Source organism: Aquarana catesbeiana, linkage group LG09, assembly GCF_042186555.1.
Source record: "Aquarana catesbeiana isolate 2022-GZ linkage group LG09, ASM4218655v1, whole genome shotgun sequence".
NCBI lineage: Eukaryota > Metazoa > Chordata > Amphibia > Anura > Ranidae > Aquarana > Aquarana catesbeiana.
The window spans coordinates 156,225,932-156,253,067 of NC_133332.1; the positions used below are offsets into that span (position 1 = coordinate 156,225,932).

Consider the following 27,136-nt stretch of genomic DNA (forward strand, 5'->3'; position numbering starts at 1 on the left):
AATTTCTCAGGGTCTGGAAGCCATGGATAACATGCAACCAACCTTCCAGGTTTGATAATATACTTCTTTCAATTTAATAGTCTACTGCTGCAACCCCGTTGGACTCTCTTTCTCCTTTTTCTTTTCTCTCTTCTTTCCCTCTTATTCCCCACCTTTTGTTCAAACACTTTTTTTTTTTTTTTATGTATAATAAAATTTCGCAACTTGTATACAGTTCATCTATGTACGTATGGACCCTTTTTTTTTTTTTTTGATTACTCATGTGACGAAAATGTAAGCGTAGGATAGTTTTGCCTTAACAAGATGTGGTGTGATCTGTAGAAGTAGTGTAATTGTAGATGTAGTTTAATTCTGGGTTATTAAAAATATAGTATTCTATGTCAGTCATGCACATATGTTCTTTCATTAGCAATTGAAAAGGATAGAGATAGTTTTTTCTAGGATCGAAGTGACACCTAGATGCCAATAAAAGTTTCCATTAGAGTAAACAGATTGCCATCATCCTAAGGCTTCAAAGAAAACTGCTAGTCATTTTGGCTACATTGATCCGCAGGGGGCATTCGCCAGGCTCCGGACAGTCTGTAAACTTTGATTAATACCAATACAGCGTCAAGCTAATCTGTTGAATTTTTTTTTTCTACTAATAAAATAAGTTTGTGAAAGAAGTGGGCAAGGGGCTAAAGACAATTAAAATACATACAGCGATTGACTGGCATATACAAAGTATACAGTACTACACATTTAAAGAACACTGAAAGGTTACTTAATTTAAGTTGATCTCATTCACAGGTACGGTATATCAGAAAACATTTAGCAATTAGAATATAGATTCCTTACAGGTGGCGACAGGTACTTTTACTTGAGATATCAATATTAACAGATCCCCAATGCCTGCACTGTGCCCTGTAGATGGAGACAGGTGACAAAAGAGTTGCTGATCTCTATCTAGCTAAGAACGGGCATTCTGATCTTTTACCAATAGATGCTTAGTATTAAGTAAATCCTGGTTCAGTTCATTCAGGAGATTAGTAAAATAGAGTTCACCAAGTCTCCTTTACCGGCCTGCTAAATTCATGATTGCAATACTGAGTGGCAGACAGGCTGCAGTGTTAAGAAGCTTTCCAGATTATGCAATTAAACTGTTAGTGGATATAGATAACCCCTTTAGTAGTTCACTTTGGGAGTGGGGTTAAAATGCATATAACTAAATTACAATAGTATAGATAAAGGCCAAGGCTCATATTTCACTTTACACATTGCTGATCTGATACCTGTGCACCTTTGTCACTTTATTAACCAACACTCTCATATTATTGGCTAAGATAGACAGCCAATCACTGTCATATTCATTAGTACTTATTACTAATTAATATTACTAAATTCCAAATGGTGCTAATTCTTAAAAGGGAAACTGTAATGGAGATAGATATATGTATATATACTGTAGCAGGGTGACCCCATGCTACTCTGTAAAATGGAGGTTTACGCCAGGTTTTCTGGGTAGCAAGCACACTAATGGTGTGTGCTGCATTCATATGAGAGATAGAGCTTAGAGCCCCACCTACCCATATGAGAAGGTCAATGTGTGAAGGGAGCCATGAGAGATGCTGCTATGCACCATGCTGTCCTGAGCAGAGCTGAGGTGCAGCGTCTGTGCATAAACACTGGGATGTATTTCATTGTCAGGAGGACAAGGTACTCATGTTCAGGGGGGACCCTGAAGAGGCTGCCACAGGAGAGCCAGGAGGCTGAATGTTATGTCTTTGCAGTGATGGTGAGGAACCCCTTGCATGGGAAGACATACCTGTGTGAGTTTTGATGTTCATTTAAATAAAAATACTTGATATTTCTGTGCTTTTTACTTGCATTTTTTTTTTATTTGGTGTCAGGGTCTCTTGTGTATTGTGTGCTAGAATTATCATGTGTGTGTGTTTATATATTATATAATTTTACAAATATACATTTAATATAGAGTTCACCCTTGGCAAAGGATTCCTATGGGAAAGCACAGAAGGAAAAAGTCACTATCTCTGATTAAAACCTCAGATGATGCATTATGCGTTACTAAAAATATATTGATATTTAGTGAACAGAGCCACATGTTACCAAATTTAGGGAACATTTACGAATCTTTCAATAATAGGTAAAAACCACTGATGAGTCCAATCCTTCAGAACATAGTGGAGAATTAAGTTGCCAATATTTAAATATGCACAAATCACAGACTAGTAGACATGAAGATGCTTTAAAGTAAATTGTCTTTAAAAGTATAACGTAGGGCATTTAAAAGAAAAGTATGGACTTAAAAAAAAAAAAAAAAACGCAAGAAAAGAAAACCATTTATACACAACTAGGTGGATGCAGCATTGATCCGATGGTGCATCTGTCCCCTGCTCCCCTGCCGGCTCTGCACTGAGAACTGAGCAATCAAAGACTGCTGATCGCTCAAGTCTCAGCATTCTGTGACCAGAGTGCCGGGACGGTCAGTCACTAGCTCTTTGCTCAGCCACCCCCACGCTCACTGAAGCTCTGGGTTGTGGAGGGGGTGGGAGGGGCTGGCTCAGGCTCTCAGCAAATCACTGAGAGGCAGAGCTAGCTGTCGGTCCAGGCTTATGGGTGAATCCAGACCATATGGTTGGATCTTTTCAGAGCCTGGACCAGCTCTGTGACATCAGCCAACAGCGGGCTTCAGCCCACTATCTGTTAAAAACGGATCACAGGCGTGCAGAACAAACTGCACTCCTGTCATCTATAGAAGTATAGCCAAAATAGCTTTGGCTATACTTCTGCTTTAACTGAACAGTAAAGAAGTGTCAATTATAAGCTATAACACCTTATCTATAATATCAGCATTTATGCAGACATATCTGTGAATGTTATTAACAAAACTTACACAGAAAAGTAACCTGTAAAGTTACCGACCCTTTAAACCTGTTACTGAGTAAGGGTGTCCAGCCTAATGTAAAGTGGCTCATATTATACCCCATGTAAATAGATACACTGTAAATCAAGCTGAAACAATTAAGGATACTACAGGGAAGATTCATTTCAGCATTCCTTTATTAGAAGAAACCCCCACCCACTCACATCTAAGAAGATGCTTTTCAACAGCAAGCAGGACTAGATGCTGCAATGTGTAGGTGAGTTCTGCAGAGGGAAGACCAGTGCAAGTGCCAAGAATTATATGAAGAATTTTTTCTATACTGTAAGAGCATCCCAGAAACAATTCATGAAACTGTACACTGAAATGGATTCCTCTGAAGGGAGACGTGAAATGATGCTGTGACAAACAGGAATAAATCATTCAGTGTATATTCTCCCTATGCTGCTGAGGCCTTCTCCTTTCACAAAGGTCATGGCAAGAGCACTTGAAAAATCTGCAGCAGTATTTATTACAGGGCAATGTGTTCAGAATAGTAACCACTTCTCCTCTCACACCTATACAAAAACTATGGACTGGAGCAAATTTTCCATTTCTGTTACGGGTCTATTGATTGATTCGGCAACAACTTTGTCAAAACTTATGAAAAAGTAATATTTATAATGTCTTTTTTAGGACAAAAAAACTACTTTTGGTGATATTGCTTTGTAATAATTATTCTATATGCATTCCAGGAACAATAAATTAAACAAAAAAAAAAAAAAAAACTTTTTTCATATTTTTATAATTTTTACTTTATAGCACTGTAGCATTGCTGTAGATAAAAAGTATACATTTTAATCTTTAATTTTCCTCATTTAAAAAGACACTAAAATTACAATTCTGGTACAAGGCATTGCAAAGTTATTTACAAATTAAATAAAACTTCACCACTTGACCTCCAGAAGACGTATCCCCCTTCATGACCAGGCCATTTTTTGTGTTACGGCACAGAGTTACTTTAATTGACAATTGCGTGGTCATGCAACGCTGTACCCAAACGAAATTTATGTCCTTTTTCCCCACTAATAGAGCTTTCTTTTGGTGGTATTTGATCACCACTGCATTTTTTATGCTATAAACAAACAAAAAAAATTTAAAAAAACACAACTTTTATTTTCTGCTATAAAACGCATCCAAGTAAAAAAAAATTTTTTTTAAATCCCATTAAACATATATTGATTGGTTTGCACAACAAGCGTCTACAAACTATGGGATATATACTGGAATTTTTGTTTATTTTTTTTTATTATTTTTTTTTTTTACTAGTAATGGCAGTGATCAGCAACTTATAGCAGAACTGTGATATTGCTGCGAATCTGTTCCGTTCTGCAGATGAACGGAACTGAATAGCTACAAAAGCAACAATCTTAACTTTGTATCTCTCTATCTTGCCTCAGTGTTTAAAAAACATTATTACAGGGCAGGAGGCGGAGCCTAGCAGAGCAGACATGCATTGTTAGAGCTCCACACCGCTGAGGAGAGAAGAGAAGGACAAAGCAGAGCCTGCAGGCTCAAAAGGTATCCATTTGAACCTTTTTGCCCCAGGGAACAAACTGTGAAAGTTTGGGCAGGAAATATGGTACTGGGAGGAAACCGTGGCAGAAATAAAAATCACCTCACAAAGAGCTCACAGGCACTCACTGCAGCTGAAGCAGCTCCAGTCACCTCACAAGATACAGCATCAGGGCGCTCTCACAGACAGAAAATGTCACAGCAAGACTCTCCATTTGAGTCAGATACAGAACAAATCCTCTCACAAACTTCTCCACAAGCCTCCTCAGTATCCCCAGTAATATTATTACAATTTGAAAAGATGCTTCATAAGGCTTTAAAACAAACCTCAGACCAAATAACAAAAAGCCTAACCAAAGAAATAAGAGAGCTGGGAAACCGCACCGCAGCCTTAGAAATAAAAATGGATGAAATTGAAATTACAACCCAAGAAAATATAACAGAATTGGAACAATTAAAAAAAGAGAATTTAATACTTCAAACTAAGCTCGAAGATTACGAAAATAGAGCCAGACGTTCAAACTTGCGCATAAGGGGAATACCTGAAACTGTGACAGACCTGCAATCTACTATTACTGCTCTATTACAAGAACTAAAGCCAGATATCCCTATTGAACGTTTAGAACTGGACAGAGTACACAGAGCCCTCACAGCCAAAAAGAAAGATGGACCCCCACGTGATATAATCACAAAATTTCATTATTACAGAACGAAAGAACAAATACTAATTGCTGCAAGAGAAAAAAAGGAACTTAATTTTCAAGGACACAATTATCAAATTTTTGCTGACGTATCCCAACTTACTATTACTAAAAGACGATCCATGAAACCCCAACTAATGGAACTGCAACGCCACAACATTATGTATCAATGGGGCTTCCCCTTTTCAGTCAGATTTAACTACCAAGGTACAATTTACAGAAGCAGATCAGCAGATGAACTACAACAAACCCTTTTAAAATTAAATCTGACAGAACCCACAAGCAGCAACACTCCCACATGCAGAAGAATGGCGTCATCTTCACCTTCAGGCAGCACCCAGAAAATTTCAGAACAAAATGGGAATCATCATTCTCACAAAAGAGGCCGTTATGCCACATCATCCATGGACCAAGAAGATTCAATGGACTGACATCCTAATTCCTGATATCTCTTCATTTATTATACTAAGAGATGGTTCTCTATAAAAAAACTATATTTATAACTGAATGTAACTGCATTCTGATGTCACACACTGTGTGGGATCATGTCACATTCCAGTTATATTTCTTATTACTTCTGATTCATATAGCCTTAGAATATATAAGTGAAATAAGGAAATTCTTGCTCAGTTATATATTATCAGGTAATAACAATAGATTTATTACTTTTTAGGACAAATATGTTCAATAATCCAGAAGTAATGGAAGCTTTTTCTTTCTTTTCTTAAAACAAATATATTATTACCTAACTAGTTCCTAGAATTATGTTTTTGTTTATTCTAATCTGAAGCAATACAATCTCAATTTTATGAGTTAACATATCTAAACAGTTACATATGAATAAAATATGTAATTGTTTACTCTAAAAGGGTTAAAATCCCAAAATAATTCAAACTATCTTCATCAATACCAAAGTTATTAACAGTACCTTTCTAACTGAATTATTTAGCCTAGGGCAAGACTAACCATATACAACCACCCTGGAATAAATAATTTCAACAAAAACTATATTCTGCACTCCAATTAATGAAACATCATTTTGATGTCTTTTGACATAGCACTTCTCTCCTGTAAGCGGAAGATCCGTGTACCCCCATTAGCCCTCCTCATTCTCCCAACCATATTATGTGGGAGTGTGACGAAGGCACTTATTCCCCTGAGAGAGATATTTATTCTCTTTCACGGGTAAATTGTGATTACTTGCAAAAAATAATTTATACAATGTATCATCTAATCTCATATGTTTTTTGTTTACTCTTTACTCCAGAATTCACTGGTTTCTTTTCTATCTATTCATCTCTTCAGTCCACACAGGTTGATCTGCGCAGTCAGCTCTGCATAACAAAAAGTAAGTCAAAACTATTTGATCTATTGCCATGGCACCACTGAATATACTTTCCCTGAATGTTCAGGGAATAAATGTCCCTCAAAAAAGGACCAAAGCCTTCCGTACTTTCCATAACAAGAAGGCTCACATAGTATGCCTCCAAGAAACACACTTCACCAAAGATTCTACTCCAAAATATATTTCTCCTTTTTATCAACAAATTTACACGGCTTCTGCCTGTACCAAGCAAAGGGGAACTCTAATTGCATTTCACCGATCCACACCATTCACCTTATCATCAGAAATTAAAGACCCAGAAGGTAGATACCTGATACTCATGGGTTATATAATGGATACAGCAATCACAGTGATTTCCTACTACGCTCCTAACAAACAACCTACACCATTCCTCTCACATATATTACAAGTGATTAATACACACAAAATATGAACAGTGATAATGTGTGGGGATTCGAACCAGGTCCTCCTCCCATTTCTAGATAAATCACCTTTTACACCATCCAAAATAACCTCTAGATTACCTTTTTCTCAACTTCTTTCCAAATACAATCTGGTAGATTCATGGAGAGAAAGTAACCCAATGAAAAAGAAATTCACTTATTTCTCGCACCCTCATCAAACCTTCACCAGAATAGATCATATTTTTCTAACAATAGGAATGATACCAGAAATTATTGCATCAGATATAATTCCGATTCCGTGGTCTGACCATAATGCAGTATACACTACTATAGCCTCAGCCATACCAAAAGCGCATGACCCAACGTGGTACTTACCAGACATAATGCTCAAACACCCACTACATCAGATGGCCATTGAACAAGCTTTAAAGGAATACATATCAATTAATAATACAACAGACATCTCCCCAATAACACTGTGGGAAGCTCATAAGCCTGTCTTGCGTGGTACAATACAAACACAAATGGCACTATTTAAACGGGAACGCAAAAATCTAGCAAAAAAACTAGAACTCAATTTTAATGCAGCCTACATATCATTTCAAGATAATCCATCTCAGAGTACAAAATCTCATCTGGAAAAATCTAGATTGGAATACGATCTATTTCTCACTGAGTCAGTTGATAAATCCCTCAAACGCTCCAAACACAATTTCTACATGAATACAAACAAACCAGGTACATATTTGGCTCGGGCATTAAATTCAACTAACAAATCTTTCAAACCAATACGTTTGAAATTATCAAAAAATGTTTACACTTGTAATCCAGTTAAAATAGTCCATAAATTTCACTCACATCTCGCAACTTTATACAAGACAAACAATGAATTTAATCCTACAGAAGCTGAATCCTTCTTCTCAAAAATAACCTTACCTGAGTTATCTCAGAATCAAAAAAGCAGTTTGGATGAGCCTATAACTATAGATGAAGTTGCTAACGCCATAAAAGACCTAAAACTTAACAAAAGACCAGGCCCAGACGGCTACTCGGCTTTATACTATAAAACATTCTCAGAAATACTCTCTCCCATTCTCACTGAAACTTTTAACAAACTTCTAGATGGACATTCTTTTCGGCAAGAAACACTAATGGCAATTGTTTGTATGATCCCAAAACCCCTTTCTGATGATACTTCCTGTGTGAATTATCGGCCTATCTCTCTGTTAAACCTCGATATTAAATTATTAGCAAAAATAATAGCAAAACGCCTCAATAGCATTATAGGAAAATTAATACATAGAGATCAAGTAGGCTTCATGCCAAATAGACAGGCAGGCGATAATATACGCAGGGCAGTGTTATTGGCACATATTGCTAAAAAACGTAAAATCCCTTTATGTTTTCTATCTCTCGATATTAAGAGGGCATTTGACACAGTATCCTGGCAATATATGCAATATTCATTACAAAAATGGGGTTTTGGACCCCACTTTTTAACATGGATCAAAGCATTATATAATAAACCCAAAGCCTATATAAAATATGCTGGATACAAATCTGAAGCCTTTAATATCGAAAGAGGTACCCGACAGGGTTGCCCATTATCTCCCTTATTATTTGCCCTTATACTCGAACCCATGGCCCAATACATCAGAACAAACCAAACTATAACTGGCATTGAAGTAGGAGGTATTACACACAAATTATGTATATTTGCAGACGATATATTACTTTTTCTATCATCACCACAGGTCTCTGGTCCTAACTTAATACCAGCTCTTGATGGATTTGCAGCCCTATCCGGCCTTATGATTAATCCTAAGAAATGCCTAGTGCTTAATATTTCACTCACAAACATGGAATTGATCCCGGCTAGGGCTGCACTCCCATTCACATGGGCAGAAAAATCAATCCCATATCTTGGAATTCATTTAACAGCATCTCATTCTGACTTATTCTCAACCACTTATCCTCCTGTATTAAGACAGATCACAAATCTAATAAAACAATGGTCACAACTTCCTTTATCCTGGATAGGGAAGATTAATGCAATCAAAATGACTATTCTACCCAAATTGCTTTATCTATTCAGAGTCCTCCCTATTCCAATTCCTTCCTATTTTTTGAGAATAGTACAAAAAAGAGCAACTTCGTTTATATGGGGCTCTTCTAAACCACGTATACCTATACACACACTACATCTTCCCAAAAATAAAGGAGGCCTGGGATACCCTAATTTTACTAACTACTACAGAGCAGCACATTTGGCCAGTTTGTCCAAATACCATGCAAAACAGGAAATCCCTCTATTAATATCAAATACCCTCTATATCAAGACCCTCTATTAATATCAAATTTATTATGGCTTGATCCTAAAGACCGCTTTAAAATTCATAATCCCATAACTAAACACTTCTTATCTCTCTGGGATAAACTAAAAACCAAATATCAGTTACAATCTCTACACAATCCTCTCCTTTCTTTTATCAGAAATCCGGCCTTTTATCCGGCATGGATCTACCCAAATTCTTTTAAAGCTTGGACAACATCAGGCATTCAGACACTAAATGACTTCATAGCATCTAAATCATTCCTTTCATTCCCATCGCTTAGAGAAAAATATGATCTACCAAACTCTGAGATATTTAGATATCTCCAAATCAAAAATTTCTATACACCATTCCTAAAGGGGGATACACCATTATCCCAATTATCCATTTTTGAATCAATCTGTACAAAAGATCCATTTGCTAAAGGTACAATTTCATCACTTTATAATCAATTATATGGAGTAGCAAATCTTAATAGACCCTCTTACGTTCAGAGGTGGGAGGAGGACCTGGGACGAACTTTAGAAGACACGGACTGGTCTAATATATGGCTCACATCTAAGTCATCTTCACCCAACATCTTGGCACTGGAGACAAATTATAAAGTCCTAACTCGCTGGTACCTTGTACCCGCTAGAGTGGCAAAATATTCACCTAATACCTCAACTCTTTGTTTTCGAGGATGCCCAGATATAGGCACATATTTACACATATGGTGGACGTGCCCAGTAATCCAAACCTTCTGGAAGGAAGTCTTCGTGATTGCATCTAAAATATTTAAAAAAATAATACAACCAGATCCATATTTAACTTTACTTAATCTAAAACCGGAATTGTTAACACTCTCTCAATTCAAACTTATGATCCAACTAATAACGGCTGCAAAACAAACAGTGGCCAAGGCATGGAAATCTCCTACATTGGTACTAGCAGAAACAATTCACAGAATGAATAATACAATGTCCCATGCTAAGATGGTAGCCATCGATCAAAATCAAATTCCAAAATTTGAAAAACTTTGGCATCCTTGGATAAAACAACAGTTCCTGTCAAATTTCAATGACTCTGTCCTGTTGCCATGGTAACAGATTAAATGACTTACAGAGACACCCATTCTAAGGCTTCAAAGAGAACTAAAAAGAATAATAAACTGACGAGCGGGACAACCTTGTGGACCATACCTCTACCTTTCAACCCTTTTTCTTCTTTCTCTTTCCTTTTCTCCACCTTACGATTAAAGCTCATTATCAGAATTTATTTGACCTATATACACTCTACTTGTAAACAATATGTATAGTAGGTATAAATCATTTAAATACCTACAAAAGTAACTAAGGAAATTATATATATCTTTAATTTAGGTTTACGTGAACCCAATGTTTAATATTTGAAATTTCATGATATTTACCTATATAAACCCTACTGTAAAACAATGAGCTTACTTTATAGATCCTTGTAAACTTACTTTATGTATCTTTATGTATCTTTATAACATTGTATACTCAATAAACTTCTTTTGACAAGGAAAAAACATTATTACTATTAGGCCCCTTTCACACTGGGGCGGTGGGGGCGTCGGCGGTACAACAGCGCTATTTTTAGCGCTGCTGTACCGTCCTTCTTGCAGCTGTATTCGGCCGCTAGCGGTGCGGTTTTAACCCCCTCTGGCGGCCGAAAAAGGGTTAAAATCCCTCGTACAGCGCGGCTATAGCCGCGGTATAGCCGCGCTGTCCCATTGATTTCAATGGGCAGGAGCGGTTTAGAAGCGGTGAATACACCGCTCCTTCACTGCTCCAAAGAAGCGGTTTGCAGGACTTTTTTCACCGTCCTGCCAGCGCACCGCTTCAGTGTGAAAGCCCTCGGGCTTTCACACTGAACAAACAGCGGAGACTGTTTAGGGGCGGTTTGCAGGCGGTATTTTTAGCGCAATACCGCCTGCAAACCGCCCCAGTGTGAAAGGGGTCTACAAGCTGCTATATTTATGTAACTCCTGACTCTCATTTTGACAGTCGTGAATAGTTGGTAAGTGTAAAGAGGAGAGAAGGGATGGTTGGGAGCAGCAAAAGGACAGAACATACTACACATGTCCTGTGTGCTTTGATGAAGTTGTTTTGGATGCCTGTAGTATGTCCAGTGTCCAAAACTGGTTAAATCTCTCCATAATATGTATTCATCCTCTGTGTCTTCCAGGGGGTATACCTGTCATATGGTAATCATCTTAACCATTTTGAAATCTGTATTCTGTCATACAACATTTTAGGGACCATGTATGCATCTACTCTAACAAGTAAAAGTGCATTTTAATCGTGAACTTACAAACAGTTTTAAAAGGTGCTGTGTGCCTGAGAGTAATAGCACATACCGGGTAGAGCAGGAAAACACTAAGCAATTACTCATTTAAAAACTGCAGCCTTTTAAAAGAAAAAAAAAAAAAAAAGGGGAGAGGTGAGTTACAAAAATAGTAAGGAATGTTTGTGAGACATCAAGGGGTTGATTTACTAAAGTCAAATTTACTGTGCACTTTTGAAAGTGCACTTGCTTCAGAGCTTTGTAAATGAGGGAGAGCTCTGCTGGCTTCCATCATCCAATCATCTGCAAACAAAAATGCATTTTTTTCCTTGCATGTGATTGGTTGTTCTTTGTAAAGTGAAGCTTTACCTCATTTACTAAGCTCTGGAGAAACTGCACTTGCAGAGTGTAACTGCACTTTCAACAGTGCACAGTCTATTTGCCTTTAGTAAATCAACTTCCATGTGTCCTTCATCAGCTGCAGAAGCTGAAAAGACAGTTTTTCAACTCCTTTTCAGTTCACCTAGAACGAATGAAACTGTTGCCCTAATCTAATAGTTCAGTTCTAGATGAAGTTTCCTTTGCCTCATGCACACAGGATGTTTTTATAGCTGCTTCTAAACTGCCCTGCATGTAAGCCTATATGTCTATGCACACATAGGGTTTTTTTACTAAAGGCAAATCCACTTTGCACTACAAGTTCAGTCGCTGTAAATCTGAGGGGGACATGCAAGGAAAATAAAAAACAGCATTTTAGCTTGCACATGATTGAATGATAAAATCAGCAGAGCTTCCCCTCATTTCAGATCTACCCCTCAGATTTACAGCAACTGCACTTCCAAGTGCACTAGCAGTACAAAGTGAACTTGCCTTTTGTGAATAGCCCCCATAGACTTTTAGCAGCATTTAGTGGCAGGAGAGTTTTGAGGCAGGAAAAAAATCTCACTGCCAGTGTGCCCAGGATCAGCAGAATTTAGGCAGAAAAAATGCTTGACACTACTAAAAGCTGCTAAAAGGCGCATTTAGCGTTTGAGCATTAATTAATTTCAAAGGCCAGAATAAATTATTTATTTTGGCCAATGAAATGAATTAACGCCCAAAGAGCTTGACATCGGAAAAAGCTCCTAAAAGCTTTAGAGAGTGGAAGAAAAATCAGGAGTCCTTGTTGCATTTTTGTTATGTGTCTGTTGTTCTGTAATTAAAGTGTAACCAAAAGGCAAAACTTTTTGTTTTGGCTATGGGACAGGAAGTAAAGGGATATCTCCAATGGGACACAGATGGCAAAAAGAGGAAAGAAAATAAACTGACAGGGGTTATAACCCTCCATTACTCTATCCAAAATGAAAAAAAAAAAAAAAAAGGTTTTGCCATTACACTTGAAGCCACAGGGTCAAGTGCAGTAAAGCAAATGCCATATCAGAAAAAAAATGCAAAAAACTAATTTCCGTCAATCTTTGGGAAGCTAAAAAAAATAAATGGTGTGGCAAAACTTGCATAGAGAATGGTCAACCATAATTATCACAGCTCTGTTCCATCATCTCAAAGAAGAAACCATACAGCCTAATATGGACAATAGCCAAGTTGTTCTTCCAGTCTGCTTTCAGCCATTTTTTCTAAGTCGGTCCCATCAAGATTTAGGAACACATGAATGGGCGGGCACCTAAAGCAGAACTAAATCCACTGCTTTAAAGTGGTTGTACACAGGGCTGGGTATAAGGGGGGTACCACCAGTCCTCCTGTACGGAGCCCAGGCAGCAGGGTGAATCAGATATGGGCAGGGAGGGTGATTGGCGCGGTGGGGGGGTTGGGAGAATTACTGCAAACAATCGCCTGTATGGCTGTCTCTGCAGCAGCTGAAAGGTGGCATCTTCTCTTCTCTCTCCTGCCGGATTTCAGCTGCTGCAGAGAGCCATACAGGGGAGAGGTTCCAGTAATTGCCCCACTGCCGCACTGATTACCCACTCTGTGCACCATACATTTACACTTCGCCCCAGGCCCCCTTACCCCCACAATGCTGCTGGCTTCTCTCCTCTCCTTCCAGCTGGCAGTTGCAAGCATACAATGGTATCCTTCAGGGTGGAGAGTGAGGGAAAGGTATGGTAAATATGTCATATTTACCAGCCCCTGCCTTTCCTAAATGAACACAGTGAGCGATCCGTACTGATCACTCACTGTGTTCATTCATAACTGAAGCCTAGTAAACTGTATTTTTTTTGGGGGGGGGCTGTCAGGTTGGCTGTATGGGGCTCTGTGGTTTCCAACAGCAGCCCTGGTTATAAACATTAGAAATGAAATATGAACAAAGCAAATCCTTCTATGCTGTGTACTTGTCTCTCTACAAAGCTCTGAGTTTAATTTGTCTCTGTTGCCTTGTTCTTCTGTTATGGGCATAAGCCACTTCTGACAGCTTTTCCAGGCACCAAGAGAAAAAAAGCGTCAGGACAGGAGAACATCAGTACACAGCCTGTGACTAATATTCACAGCTATGCTTGTTCTGTAGAGTGAGGTGGGGTGTGTCTCTTCCCTCCAGTCAGGCTCAGAGTTCTTCTCTCTGAGCTGTACAGTGTGTGAATTCAGATCCCCATCCCCGCTTTCTGCTGCCCAGAGATCCAGCCAGATCTTTGCTGATCTTTGTGTTGAAGGCTGTACAGGACAAATGACTGCAGATTATCAGGTACAACGTATGTAGGAGGATTTGTTTCATCTCTGTGTAACATCGGAAGATGGTCACTTCACTGAGTATATTGTGAGGGCTTATTTACACCCACTTTACCTGTTTACCAAAAATGTTACATTTAAGGCATGCCCTGAATAATAACTGTAAGGCTAGGTTCACATCTATGCATCTGCGGAAGATGTGCTTTTGAGGCCCATTTTAAGGCAAGTTTTTAATATGTTTTGCACTTTTAGGATATGTTCATTTTGCAAGGAGGAGGCGTCTGTTGTCATGCAGGAAAACACACCAAAAAACATATGTAAACATGCATTTTTCATGCGTTTTTGATGTAATTCTATTTAAGTCTATGGAGCCAAAAATGCACCATGCTGAAAGTTAAAAAGTCCCTGCACCTTTCCAAAAAACACACTGGTAGAAACTGCACAGATGTGAGAGTGACCTATAAGAACTAAATGTTAAATAGGCTGTGGTGTATTTCTGCAAACGCACTGCAAAACGCATAGGTGTGAACCAAACCTTACAGATACTGTGCTTATGTCAGCTGTCAACCAAACTGGCGAGCCATCAAATGGCTGGTGTCATAGCTGATATTGTGTAGAGCACTGTGGCAACTGCAAATCAAACAGACTAAGATAGCAGCTTCCTTGTCTGTAAATAGGAGAGTTTAATTCTTCTTTAAGAAAGACTTAAAAAAAGAAAATCTAACTGGTACTTTGTTGTAGATCACCACACCAATACCTTCAGTTTACTTTATGGGTGCTGAAGAGTAGTAAAAGAAACCTGTCATAAAAAAATATATAACATCTTTCCTTGCTAATCCCTTTATTTTAAGTCACTGACCTGGAACAAACATGCAGCAAGTGAAGTGAAAACCCCACAACTGCAAATTTATTCATGGTCACCGACTCAAGATATTTGAGAAAAAGACTCTGGGTAATTTAGCCAGGGGTCAACAGGACAGCCAGGAAATCAGCCTTTATAGAAGGAAGTCAGCGATTGCAGTTTTTATACGTCTTTCCTGACACGATGCGGACATGTACTCACCACAAGCAATGGACCAGTAGACCTGAGAGTCAGGGGTTTGGTGAAGAATCCTGAATGGCGCTACTTTAGCAGTGGAATCTAAAACTGCATCAAGAGTTCCCACAAGAAGACCTAGGTGAAAATAAAAAGCAAGCTATTAATTTTTAGAGCTAGCAAGAACTACGTTAAAAGATGAAAACTAAAAACCTCTTCAAGTATAAACATTATTTCATGAAAGGGTGTGCCTAAATGTATATTTAAAAGAAAAAGTGCAGGTTTAAAAAAAAAAAAAAAAAAAAACATAATCACCTAGGGGGATGTAGCATCAATCCACTCTGTGCTGGAGTGTCAGCCTGTGTATGTGGTGGAAGCAGCTGGCTCAGGCTCTCAGCGTCGCACTGAAGGGCTGAGCCAGCTGCTGGTCAGGAATCTGGGTGGATGCCAACATGATTGTCGGGATCCCTGCAGAACCTGGACCAGGTATCTTCTAAAGCCCGCTGTTGGCTGACTCCGAGTCACAGCAGTGCAGAGCTAAGTGAATCCCTGTGACTCACAGAAAAACTATGGCCAAAAGAACATTGTCCCTACTTTACCTTTTTTATTATTATTATTGTTGTTATTTTTACCTACAGGTAAGATTATAATAAAGCTTACCTGTAAGTAATGAATATCTTCTAAACATGAACGGTTTAGGAGATATTCTAGCGAGCAGCAGCCGGTGACATCTCGAACGCATGCGCTCCAAAGGAACAGCCTACTCGTGCTGTTCCTTCTAGGCTATGGGCTGCAGCCATGACTCCCGCACATGCTGTCATCGCAGCTCGGCCAATCAGAAGGCCAGAGTCCCCGAACCCAGAAGGAAGACCAGGTAAAGATGGAAGATTCTGCAGCGGTGACAGCATGCCAATGGAGGGCTTTGTTTTAAGGTAAGTCTTTCACAATGTACTAGTATGCAGCGCAATAACTCAATTAATGGTATAGCAGTAAATCACTTCAAAAATTTAGAGCCATTCGTGTTATTGGATTGAAAAAAAATATATATAAAATTATTTTATTCTAAACTTTAACAAAAAGAAAATGTATTAAAAAAATATATATAATTGTTCCCTTTGAACATTGTATTTAAACTTGTGGCACAATCTACTGGTGCTCACAGACATAAGATACATTCATATCATCAGCCCATCACTATTAGGACTTGACCAATAGCAAAGTGCAGAAGCAGGATAAGGCTGGCACGCTTTAACCCAATATAAATATCTTTTCAGCTCAGCACTGCCTGGAAATCATGGAAATATGCCTGATCGTTGTGCATGCAGCTTTATTTATTTATTTATTTTTTTAATGATTTGCTCTAGGAGATGATTTCTTTTGCTATTAGCAATATAATTTGATCATGCTAAAAAAAAAAAAAAAAAAAAAAAAAAGACTCCACTCCCCCAGAAAAACACAAAGTAACTTGGCTTTTCTCAGACGTCTGTACAGAGTTTGAAAACCAGTTACTGACATCCCTACAACAGCAAAGGATTACAGATCCTTGTAAAAATGAAATAAACCAACAGCCAAATGCCAACATTGTAACTAAAACACTAAAGGTGGAGATCACTCTTTCTTTGCTTTTGTAACAAATATTCTGTATACTCTGTCCTGTGGTGCTGGGGCTGTATACTCTGTCCTGTGGTGCTGGGGCTGTATACTCTGTCCTGTGGTGCTGGGGCTGTATACTCTGTCCTGTGGTGCTGGGGCTGTATACTCTGTCCTGTGGTGCTGGGGCTGTATACTCTGTCCTGTGGTGCTGGGGCTGTATACTCTGTCCTGTGGTGCTGGGGCTGTATACTCTGTCCTGTGGTGCTGGGGCTGTATACTCTGTCCTGTGGTGCTGGGGCTGTATACTCTGTCCTGTGGTGCTGGGGCTGTATACTCTGTCCTGTGGTGCTGGGGCTGTATACTCTGTCCTGTGGTGCTGGGGCTGTATACTCCGTCCTGTGGTGCTGGGGCTGTATACTCCGTCCTGTGGTGCTGGGGCTGTATACTCCGTCCTGTGATGCTGGGGCTGTATACTCCGTCCTGTGATGCTGGGGCTGTATACTCCGTCCTGTGATGCTGGGGCTGTATACTCCGTCCTGTGATGCTGGGGCTGTATACTCCGTCCTGTGATGCTGGGGCTGTATACTCCGTCCTGTGATGCTGGGGCTGTATACTCCGTCCTGTGATGCTGGGGCTGTATACTCCGTCCTGTGATGCTGGGGCTGTATACTCCGTCCTGTGATGCTGGGGCTGTATACTCCGTCCTGTGATGCTGGGGCTGTATACTCCGTCCTGTGATGCTGGGGCTGTATACTCCGTCCTGTGATGCTGGGGCTGTATACTCCGTCCTGTGATGCTGGGGCTGTATACTCCGTCCTGTGATGCTGGGGCTGTATACTCCGTCCTGTGATGCTGGGGCTGTATACTCCGTCCTGTGATGCTGGGGCTGTATACTCCGTCCTGTGATGCTGGGGCTGTATACTCCGTCCTGTGATGCTGGGGCTGTATACTCCGTCCTGTGATGCTGGGGCTGTATACTCCGTCCTGTGATGCTGGGGCTGTATACTCCGTCCTGTGATGCTGGGGCTGTATACTCCGTCCTGTGATGCTGGGGCTGTATACTCCGTCCTGTGATGCTGGGGCTGTATACTCCGTCCTGTGATGCTGGGGCTGTATACTCCGTCCTGTGATGCTGGGGCTGTATACTCCGTCCTGTGATGCTGGGGCTGTATACTCCGTCCTGTGATGCTGGGGCTGTATACTCCGTCCTGTGATGCTGGGGCTGTATACTCCGTCCTGTGATGCTGGGGCTGTATACTCCGTCCTGTGATGCTGGGGCTGTATACTCCGTCCTGTGATGCTGGGGCTGTATACTCTGTCCTGTGATGCTGGGGCTGTATACTCTGTCCTGTGATGCAGAGCTAAATACACCTGACACTATGGGTGGAAGCTAGTGGAAAACATGGGGTGGAATGGGTGCATTCTATAAGGGGTGGGGCTTATGAGAAGCAGGAGTGGTCAAAAAGGAGGGACGGGGTCTGGCGCCCCCATCCTAAAACTTCACCAGCCACCACGGAGAGAAATACTACAAAGTGCGGCAATTTAAAAAGTTACTTTGCCAATGTTTACAGCTAGATCTTTTAAAGTAGTTAAGCGATGTCACTGGCATTGTAACAACAGCAAAGAAATGTTTTCTCTAACAGAGAGGTATTTAATACAAATTAGTCAAATTTGTATTACAAAAAATATGCCATAGCAAAGCTGGCACGTCATCTTTTCATGCCTGCCAAACACCACCAGAGCCCTACTGTTTCTGTATCTCTGTAGACACAACACATGCCAGCCTGTACTTTAAACATGAACCACCCACCCATCTTACAATGGAAATAAAGACACCCCTATGTGTTGGCTGGGATGAGAAATTATTACAAGCATCCCTTGTCAATATTTTGTGATAAAGTAATCATAATCATATGCAATCATGAATATCTTTGTATGTTCACAGTAATTCACGCTGTTTCTTTATTTTTCTCACTTTTGAATGCTAGTTTGTGAAGTACAATACCACCATAATTTACATAAAAGATAAAATAAGTAAAATAAAAACTTATCTCACTTCCATTCCGAGCACCGCGGCGCTCGGGAATGGAAGTTTTCCTCCCTCCCACCTCCCTGCAGCCTCCTGGGACACTGACAGGTCCCAGAAGACTGCATCCACCATTCACAGTGTGCAGTGGGGACCCAGCTTTGAAGCTGCAAGCTGTCAGAGCCGGATGCCCATAGTGAAGATGCCAACGCCGGGGACCGAAGACAGCAGGTAAGACCGACTGGGGTGAGCACACCGCTGGATCCTGGGACAGGTGAGTGTGTGTTTTTTTTCCCATAAGTGACACTGAAAAAAAAAAAAAAACTATATTCAAGTGTGTGTTCTTAACTCAAAGTACCTTCTGTTGCTCTCAGCCTCCTTCAAATCTCCTTTGTTGTTACTGTTCTAATCTGACTTAATGTTAAAGTATTATTAAAGCGTCATTGTTTTTTTTTCTAAATAACATTTTATATTTATCTGCTCTGTGCAATGGTTTTGCACACAGCCCCGATCCTCTTATTTTTGGGTCCCCCGCTGGCACTCTTGGCTCCTCCATCTCAAGCAGTGCCCCCAGAAAAAGCCAATTGCCCTGGGAGCACCGCTGCGTGCTCGCTCCCGAGCCGCTGCTCTATGCATCCAACCTCGCCCACCGCTCTCTCCTCGTTGGCTCACTGGCTGAGATTGACAGGGAGGAGACAATGGACTCCCACTGCTGTCTCAGCTAATGAGGAGGGAGAGTCCCTATACAGTCAAGGCTATCATGAACAGTGCTGGATTGGAGGGGGCTCAGGTAAGATGGGGGGGGGGGGGCTGCTGCACATAAAAGGGTTTTTTTTACCTTCATGCATAAAATGCATGAGGGTAAAAAAACCATCAGCCTTTAGAAACACTTTAAGACGGTGGTTGTGTTTGTTCTCCATGATCCTACTGTATGTAGAAATGTAGCCACCCTCTCTTCTAAGATGGCCTATGAGATTTGTAGTGTGTGTGTATAGAGAAGTACACATGACCACAACTAACATGTACTGCTCATTCCAAAAAACTAAAGAAAAAGGAAAAAGGAAAGGTTCAGGAGCTCATGGAGGCAGAAAACAGTAAGAAATTAGTTCATGAAAAATAGATAACAGGACTATTAAAAGGATATTAAAGGCTTAGTTTTTTCTTTTAAAATACTGTAACAAACATGTTATACTTACCTGCTCTGTGCAGTTGGTTTTGTGCAGAGCAGCCCGGATCCTCCTCTTCTCGGGTCCCCCACCAGCACTTCTAGCCCCTCCCTCCTGCAAGAAGCTTGCTATGGGGGCACCAGAGCAGACTCACTCTGTCCATTCAGACACATAGTGCAGCTCAGCCCTGTCCCGGCTCTCTCTTCATTGGCTCACTGGCTGTGATTGACAGTAGAGGGAACTAATGGCTCCCGCTGCTGTCTCAGCCAATGAGGAGGCAGAGACCCTGATGCTCTTGTGCACATCGCTGGATGACAATTGAGCTCATGTAATATTAGGGGGGGCTGCTAAATGCAGAAGGTTTTTTACCTTCATGCATAGAATGTATGAGGGTAAAACACCTTAAGCCTTTTCAACCACTTTTAGTGGATGTGTATGGATTGTCTTGGGAGAATATGGATATTGTTTAGTATCCATTTAACATGCAACCTTAAAGTGATTCTAAAGGCAGAAGGTTTTTTTTTTATCTTAAAGCATTCTATGTATTAAGATAAAAAGCTTTCTACGTGCAGCAGACAACCTAGCACCCCTTAATATTTACCTGAGGCTGTGTCTCGGCCGTCTGGGACTCTCCCTCCTGATTGACTGATACACAGCAGCGGTGCCATTGGCTCCCGCTGCTATCAATTAAATTAAGTTAGCCAATCAGGAGAGAGGGGTGGAGCCAAACAGGGGCTCCGTGTCTGAATGGACACACGGAGCTGCAGCTCAGCTGCCCCCCATAGCAAGCTGCTTGCTGTGGGGGACACTCGACAGGGGGGGAGAGGCCATGAGCACCGAAGAGGGACCCAAGAAGAGGATCCAGGCTGCTCTGTGCAAAACCACTGTACAGAGCAAGTACGTATGCCATGTTTGTTATTTTTAAAGAAAAAAAAAAAAAAAGACTCGTATCACTTTAAAAACGATATTTCCCAAACCCAAAAAAAAATACATATATAATAGTCTCTTCCATCCCACAAATATTCATTAAAAAATTGTTTCTCTTGTATGTAAAATGGTTATGTGTCCAGCTGCAACATTAGTAGCAATCTTCTCAAATTAAATGAAACATAAAATGTTTGCAATTGTTAAAAAAGAAGCGTGGGTTTACACAAAAAACAAATGTACACACTCTCCTAGATGGCTGCAGTATCTCTTTTCTCCTCTCTGCAGGCCCTGTTCACATAACCTGTGGGGGGGGGGGGGATAGTTCCCAATACGTGACTTTTAAAGTACGATTGTCACGTGATTCTGCATATCGCATAGGGCCAGCCAATTCATACAACACTTCATACGATTTTTAAAGGTAGTTTGCCATGTGATCCTGTCACGTGACAACTGATATAATGGCATCCAAACATGCACTTTGCTGCGATTGACACATAATTTGGAATTGAGAGCAGAATTGTGGCAATTTTCCCCACAATTTCTCAATTTCAAATCGCCACATGTGAATGGGCCCTCATTGTCTTTTCTTATAGCGCAAGTGATGCAGTTAAATATAAAACAAAAATCCACATAGCATAATAATTCTACAACATTAATTTATTAAAAAAAAGGTTATAAAATATGCACTCATATATTGGTGCTACAATCTGCACCAGATTCAACCAATATGTAAACACACAGCACTGCAACAGATTCAAAATGTATGTGGAAGCCTGCGTCTCTCAACCCACGGTCCGGCTGATGATTATAGCTGACATAGCGCGCTCTCCTCACCACTCCCAAAGCTTGTCTCGGCTCTGAGCACTTTCCAGAGACAAGCAGACTGAGGCAAGAGCAATGCAGAAGACAACACATCCCCCCTCCCTCTGCATTCCACTTGCCGCTGCTTGTCTCTGCAAAGTGTTCAGAGCAGACCTGTCATGAAACGGCTGCCACCTTCCTGTCTGTTAATGGATGGGCTGCAGCAGGAGGGAAGGGGGTGCAGTTTGGACCTCATAATTAGGCCCCTTTCACACTGGGGCGGTTTGCAGATGTTATTGCGCTAAAAATACCGCCTGCAAACCGCCCCTAAACAGCCTCCGCTGTTTGTTCAGTGTGAAAGCCCGAGGGCTTTCACACTGAAGCGGTGCGCTGGCAGGACGGTAAAAAAAGTCCTGTGAGCCGCATCTTTGGAGCAGTGAAGGAGCGGTGTGTTCACCGCTCCTAAACCGCTCCTTCCCATTGAAATCAGCTCGGCTATAGCCGCACTGTACGAGCGGGTTTAACCCTTTTTCGGCTGCCAGCGGGGGTTAAAACCGCACCGCTAGCGGCCGAATACAGCCGCAAAAACGGCGGTAAAACAGCGCTAAAAATAGCTCTGTTTTACCGCCGACGCCCCCCACTGCCCCAGTGTGAAAGGGGCCTTAGGGTTAGAAAGCGCCTAGCAACTTGGGACAAAGTAATACATGTGCTTTGTCCCATAGGGGACAGAACTGAACAAAAATAAAAAAATTTAGGATAGATATGAAAGGTGTGCGTTGCAGCCATACCAGACATCTTTAGCTTTGCTAACAACAGAACTGTCAGCTTTAGTAACCATCATATTATGCAGCAATTAATGACCACACAACACCAACAATCTACAGCCGCATGTATGTGTATTCAACTACAGCTTGTCATAGCGCACAGCATACTTGCAATACTGGCAGTCTAACCTCCTGGGCCCTGTTCACACTTAAGCAATTTAAAGCTTCACCAGAAGTACCTCACGATATCAGGATTTCCATTCTATCCAATGGTGCGCGTTCACACGTGACTGTAGTGTCGCTCAAAGATTGTCACTTGAAAAGGTACATAAGCTTCTTATGAGTCAAGCCTTTTGGCCCCAAAAGATGTCAATGGGAGTACCCAAAAATGTGTGTTTTTTGTGTGATTTCTTGCCTAGTATGTAGTTTTCGATTGGCTAAAAACGAAAAAACGCTCAAGCCTTAATCATGTAAAAATGCCTGTACAAACTCTCAAATAAAAGTCTTAATAATGACCATAAAACACTCTGTTCAAGTGTGACTGCTTTATCCTCTTCAAGCGATGACAGGTCTATGCTTTCTGTCACCACCACTGCCATCTGTGCAGCTTCTTATTTTGCATCTGATGTCTTCCTTTTTCTCCATTTGTTACTTATACATGCGGGTCCCTTCAGTATCCTGATACTCAGCTTTAATTTCAGTATCTTACAGCTGCTGGGAGTGGCCTGAGAATGTGCACTGCAGGCTATGCACCAAAAAAAAATTGCTATGAGAAAGTGGGATATATATATATATATATATAAAGCTTCTTCTACTCAAAAAAAAATAAAATGAAAAGCAACACAACATACTAGCAATTGTGTTTACTTCAGTCCTGCTGTAACACACAGCCACGAAAGCTGTTAACACTCAGCGACTAAAACTACAGTCTATTAAGTATTTACAAGCCCTTCCGGCAACAGACTCTGTCATATCTGTTTTTTTAACCCTTTTCACACCTGTGCTATAAAAACATTAAGGCCCCATTTACACCTGAAGAGCCATCCACATTGAAACACTCTTCAAGTGGTTTGGAGTCACTAAAGTGCATCTTGACCACCTGTTTTAATCCTTTAAACCCCACAGCATAGTTTTGACAAAGCATTACAACAGTTTCACCCTCCTCCGCTACCTTTGCTGCTCACCTGCCCAAGAAGGAAATGAACCAGCATTTAAACCAGCAGATGACAGAGGGATTATTGAAACAGTGAATCAGGAATCCCTCTGTCATCTGCTGGTTTAAAAGTCGGTTAATTTCCTTCCAGGGGACACGTGTCAAAGGAGGCGGGTCCTCCGAAACATTGTGCCTGCCCACATCCCGATCTCAGTTACAATCCCAGAGCAAGAAGGAGGCTGTCAGCACTGAGATGGGGACGTGGACAGCGCCAGTGTCTCTCTGTCTGCTCACAATGGGGTTTATTTACTAAAACTGGAGAGTGAAAAATGTGGTGCAGATCTACATAGAAACCAATCAGCTTCCAGTTTTTTTTTTTTTTGTCAAAGCTTAAAGCAGAGCTCCACCAAAAAATTAAGTCAGCTACAAATACTGTAGGGGCTGACTTTTAATATTAGGACACTTACCTGTCCAGGGATCCAGCGAAGTCAGCCCCCCAGCCCATTTTTTCAATCAGCTCTCGGGTGCTGCCGCTGCCATTCCTTGTAAAGAAAATCGTCTGTGAAGCCCCTACTGCGCATGCACGAAGCTCATCGCGCTTTATGAATAGCCTGGCAGCAGGGGGAAGGAGGAGGGGGGCCAAACTGGGGCCAGGAACCTGTCAAAAACAGGTACCCCCTCCTCCCCCTTGAAAGGTGTCAAATGTGGCAGCAGAGGAAGCAAATAAGCGGAGCTTCCCCTTTTGGGTTGAACTCCGCTTTAACTGAACAAGTTGAAGTTAGAAGCGGATTGGCTACCATGCACAGCTTCACCAGGTTTTTCACTCTCCTGTTTTAATAAATCAACCCCCTCGTACTGTATGGAAATACTCTTCTACTCTGGAAGATACTGCTTCTTTGCCTTGATGTGATGATATGTTTACAAATAAACTTTGTTATGTTTTAATAATTCAGGGCTCTGGTCACCCTGTTTTCCTTTCCAAGCTGCTTTGGATCCTTCCCAGATCTGCTTTGCAGAAGCTGTGAATTGCAGTGTAACCTTCTCTTCCCTTGTTGTTACCCCAACACTTCATATTCCTGATATGTGTCTGCTGTGCCATGTACTTGTATGATAATGTATCCTGTTCTCTTTGTATTGCTTCCTTTATGTTAAATCCCTGGTGTTCTGCCAGCCCCTTTGCTTTCCTAGTAAAAACTGACCACACTAAGCAAGAGAGCACATTGTGGTCAGTTCTCTAGCAATGCTGAGAAGTCAGTATGCTCTCCTCCAATGATCAACACGTCCCTGCTGCACAGCCATTTACTGGGACGCTCAGTGTGCTGCTTCTCTTCCCCCCAGCTCTTATGAAGCTGAGAACAGAGAGAATGTGATCATTTCTAAAAAAAAAAAAAAAAAAATGGGGGGTATTTAATAATGACTTTTTAAATCTATACAAAAATGTTTTGCCTTTCATTTCTATTTTAAACTGACTGGGTTGTTTTACAAGGTGATCATTTACAATCACTCCCGGGTTTTGTAAGTGTGGTTCCATTCAGACACAAACTGACATTTTCTGAGTGATTAATAGTCACTTTGTTCTGCTGATCCCCTTCATGCGATTTACTGACACTTCATTGCCACCTGTGTTGTGTTCTCTCTGTGCAGCCACAAAACTGACAGTTATGGACTGATCAAATATTTCCATTAAACTGCGGATCGCCTGCCGCAGGTCTACTACCACTTCATTGTGTTCCCTTTATACAACATTTGTATTGCTGAGCACACAACATATGTTCCTTTGGGTATTTGCATCTCAGCTTTGTCATAAAGTTCTGGCTGATCGGTGACTGTGAGTGGAGCCCCCCAATCCTCATAGTGGTTGTGGGTGAGTGACTCGGCAGGACATCCAGGTAACCAGAAGGATGGGGGGATGGGGAGGGTGTAATATCAGTCCCCATCCCTCCCCCACAGGAGCAGTCATACCAGAGCACGGCTCGTGTAATACACACTCATACATCAATACAATGAGGACTATATGATGGCCAGTCAGCTGTCTGCTGGAAACCAACTTCCAATGGGCGGTAATGACAGATGTGCTCAGCTCAGTCACCACGTCAGCAGCCGGTCGCCCAGCCCGCCAGATGTGGAGATGGAGTACCTGTGAGCCCCCCTCCGTCCTCCCCGTAGCCCCGTCTCCTCTGCAGCACGAAGTACGGGTTGGAGGTCTCGGTCACCCACAGCTTCCAGGCGTTCTTCACCAGAACCTCCTCCGGTCTCAGCCACATCTTGCCTGTACTGTACGTAGCGACTACTTCCAACACATGACGTCACGGTCATGTGACCCGGGCATCGCCGTGCCACGTGACCGTCCGCCTAGAACTGTCAGCGAGCCGAGGAAGTGCATGGATCCGTGTGGGAGCCAGGGGGCGGGGCCGTGCGGGAGGGGGCGGGGCAAGGAACACCACCAAAGACGTACACAGCTCCCAACTGTCCCTGATTTCGAGGGAATGTCCCTGATTTGCAATGTCTCTCTGTCCTCCTCATTTGTCCCTCATTTTGGCCTGATCTATATAGTTGTGTATAAAAAGCACTTTTTATCTTTCAAAAAGTGTTTCCCAGTGCTAATCCGTTCTTACTGCATTTATACATTTTAAAAGCCAATATAAAGGCATAGTAGTGGTAAAAAAAAAAGCACTTGTGGATTTAATTAACTTTTTTTTGGGGGGGTGGTTAATTTTTTTAAATTTTTTTATTTATTTCAGTTACTTATATAGCGCCGTCAATTTACGCAGCGCTTTACATATACATTGTACATTCACATCTGTCCCTACCCTCAAGGAGCTTACAATCTAAGGTCCCTAACTCATATTCATACATACTAGGGACAATTTAGACAGGATCCAATTAACCTACCAGCATGTCTTTGGAGTGTGGGAGGAAACCGGAGTACCCGGAGGAAACCCACGCAGGCACAGGGAGAACATGCAAACTCCAGGCAGGTAGTGTTGTGGTTGGGATTCGAACCAGCGACCCTTCTTACTGCTAGACAAAAGTGCTATCCACTACACCACTGGGGGCCGTTAACTGTGCCGTTAATTGTCCTTTAAATAGGTGTGGTAGGGGGCGTGTCTTATGCCTACATAAGTTTGTTAGCAGGTGTCCCTCATTCCCATCTCAAAATGTTGTCAGGTATGGACGTATGGTAATGTCTCGTACACACGATCGGAAATTCTTTTTCTATTTCTTGCATACACACGGTCACACAAAAGTTCTCTGAACTTTCGACCGTCAAGAACAACACTACGACAAGCCGAGAAAATGAAGTTCAATGCTTCTGAGCATGCGTCGAATTGTTTCCGAGCATGCGTCATTTTTTTGCGTGTCGAAATTGCATGCAGACGAACAGAATTTCCAATAGGAACTTTTTTCGAGGGAAAATAGAGAACCTGCTCTCAATCTTTTGCTGGCATACACACGGTCGGAATTTCTGACCAAAAGCTCATATCGGACTTTTGCTGGCGGAATT

General features: G+C 41.3%; 1 protein-coding gene across 1 annotated transcript in view; it reads right to left on the bottom strand.

The window, feature by feature from the left end:
* TBC1D8B (TBC1 domain family member 8B) overlaps positions 1 to 25,960 on the bottom strand; it is a 167,827-nt gene extending 141,867 nt beyond the window's left edge. The window contains exons 1-2 of the mRNA XM_073599294.1: positions 25,769 to 25,960; positions 15,229 to 15,339 (exon numbers count right to left, since the gene is read on the bottom strand). Of these exons, the coding sequence (XP_073455395.1) occupies positions 15,229 to 15,339; positions 25,769 to 25,895 (238 nt within the window). The 5' untranslated portion in view covers positions 25,896 to 25,960. The remainder of the gene's footprint in view (positions 1 to 15,228; positions 15,340 to 25,768) is intronic.
* Positions 25,961 to 27,136: the final 1,176 nt, after the last annotated feature.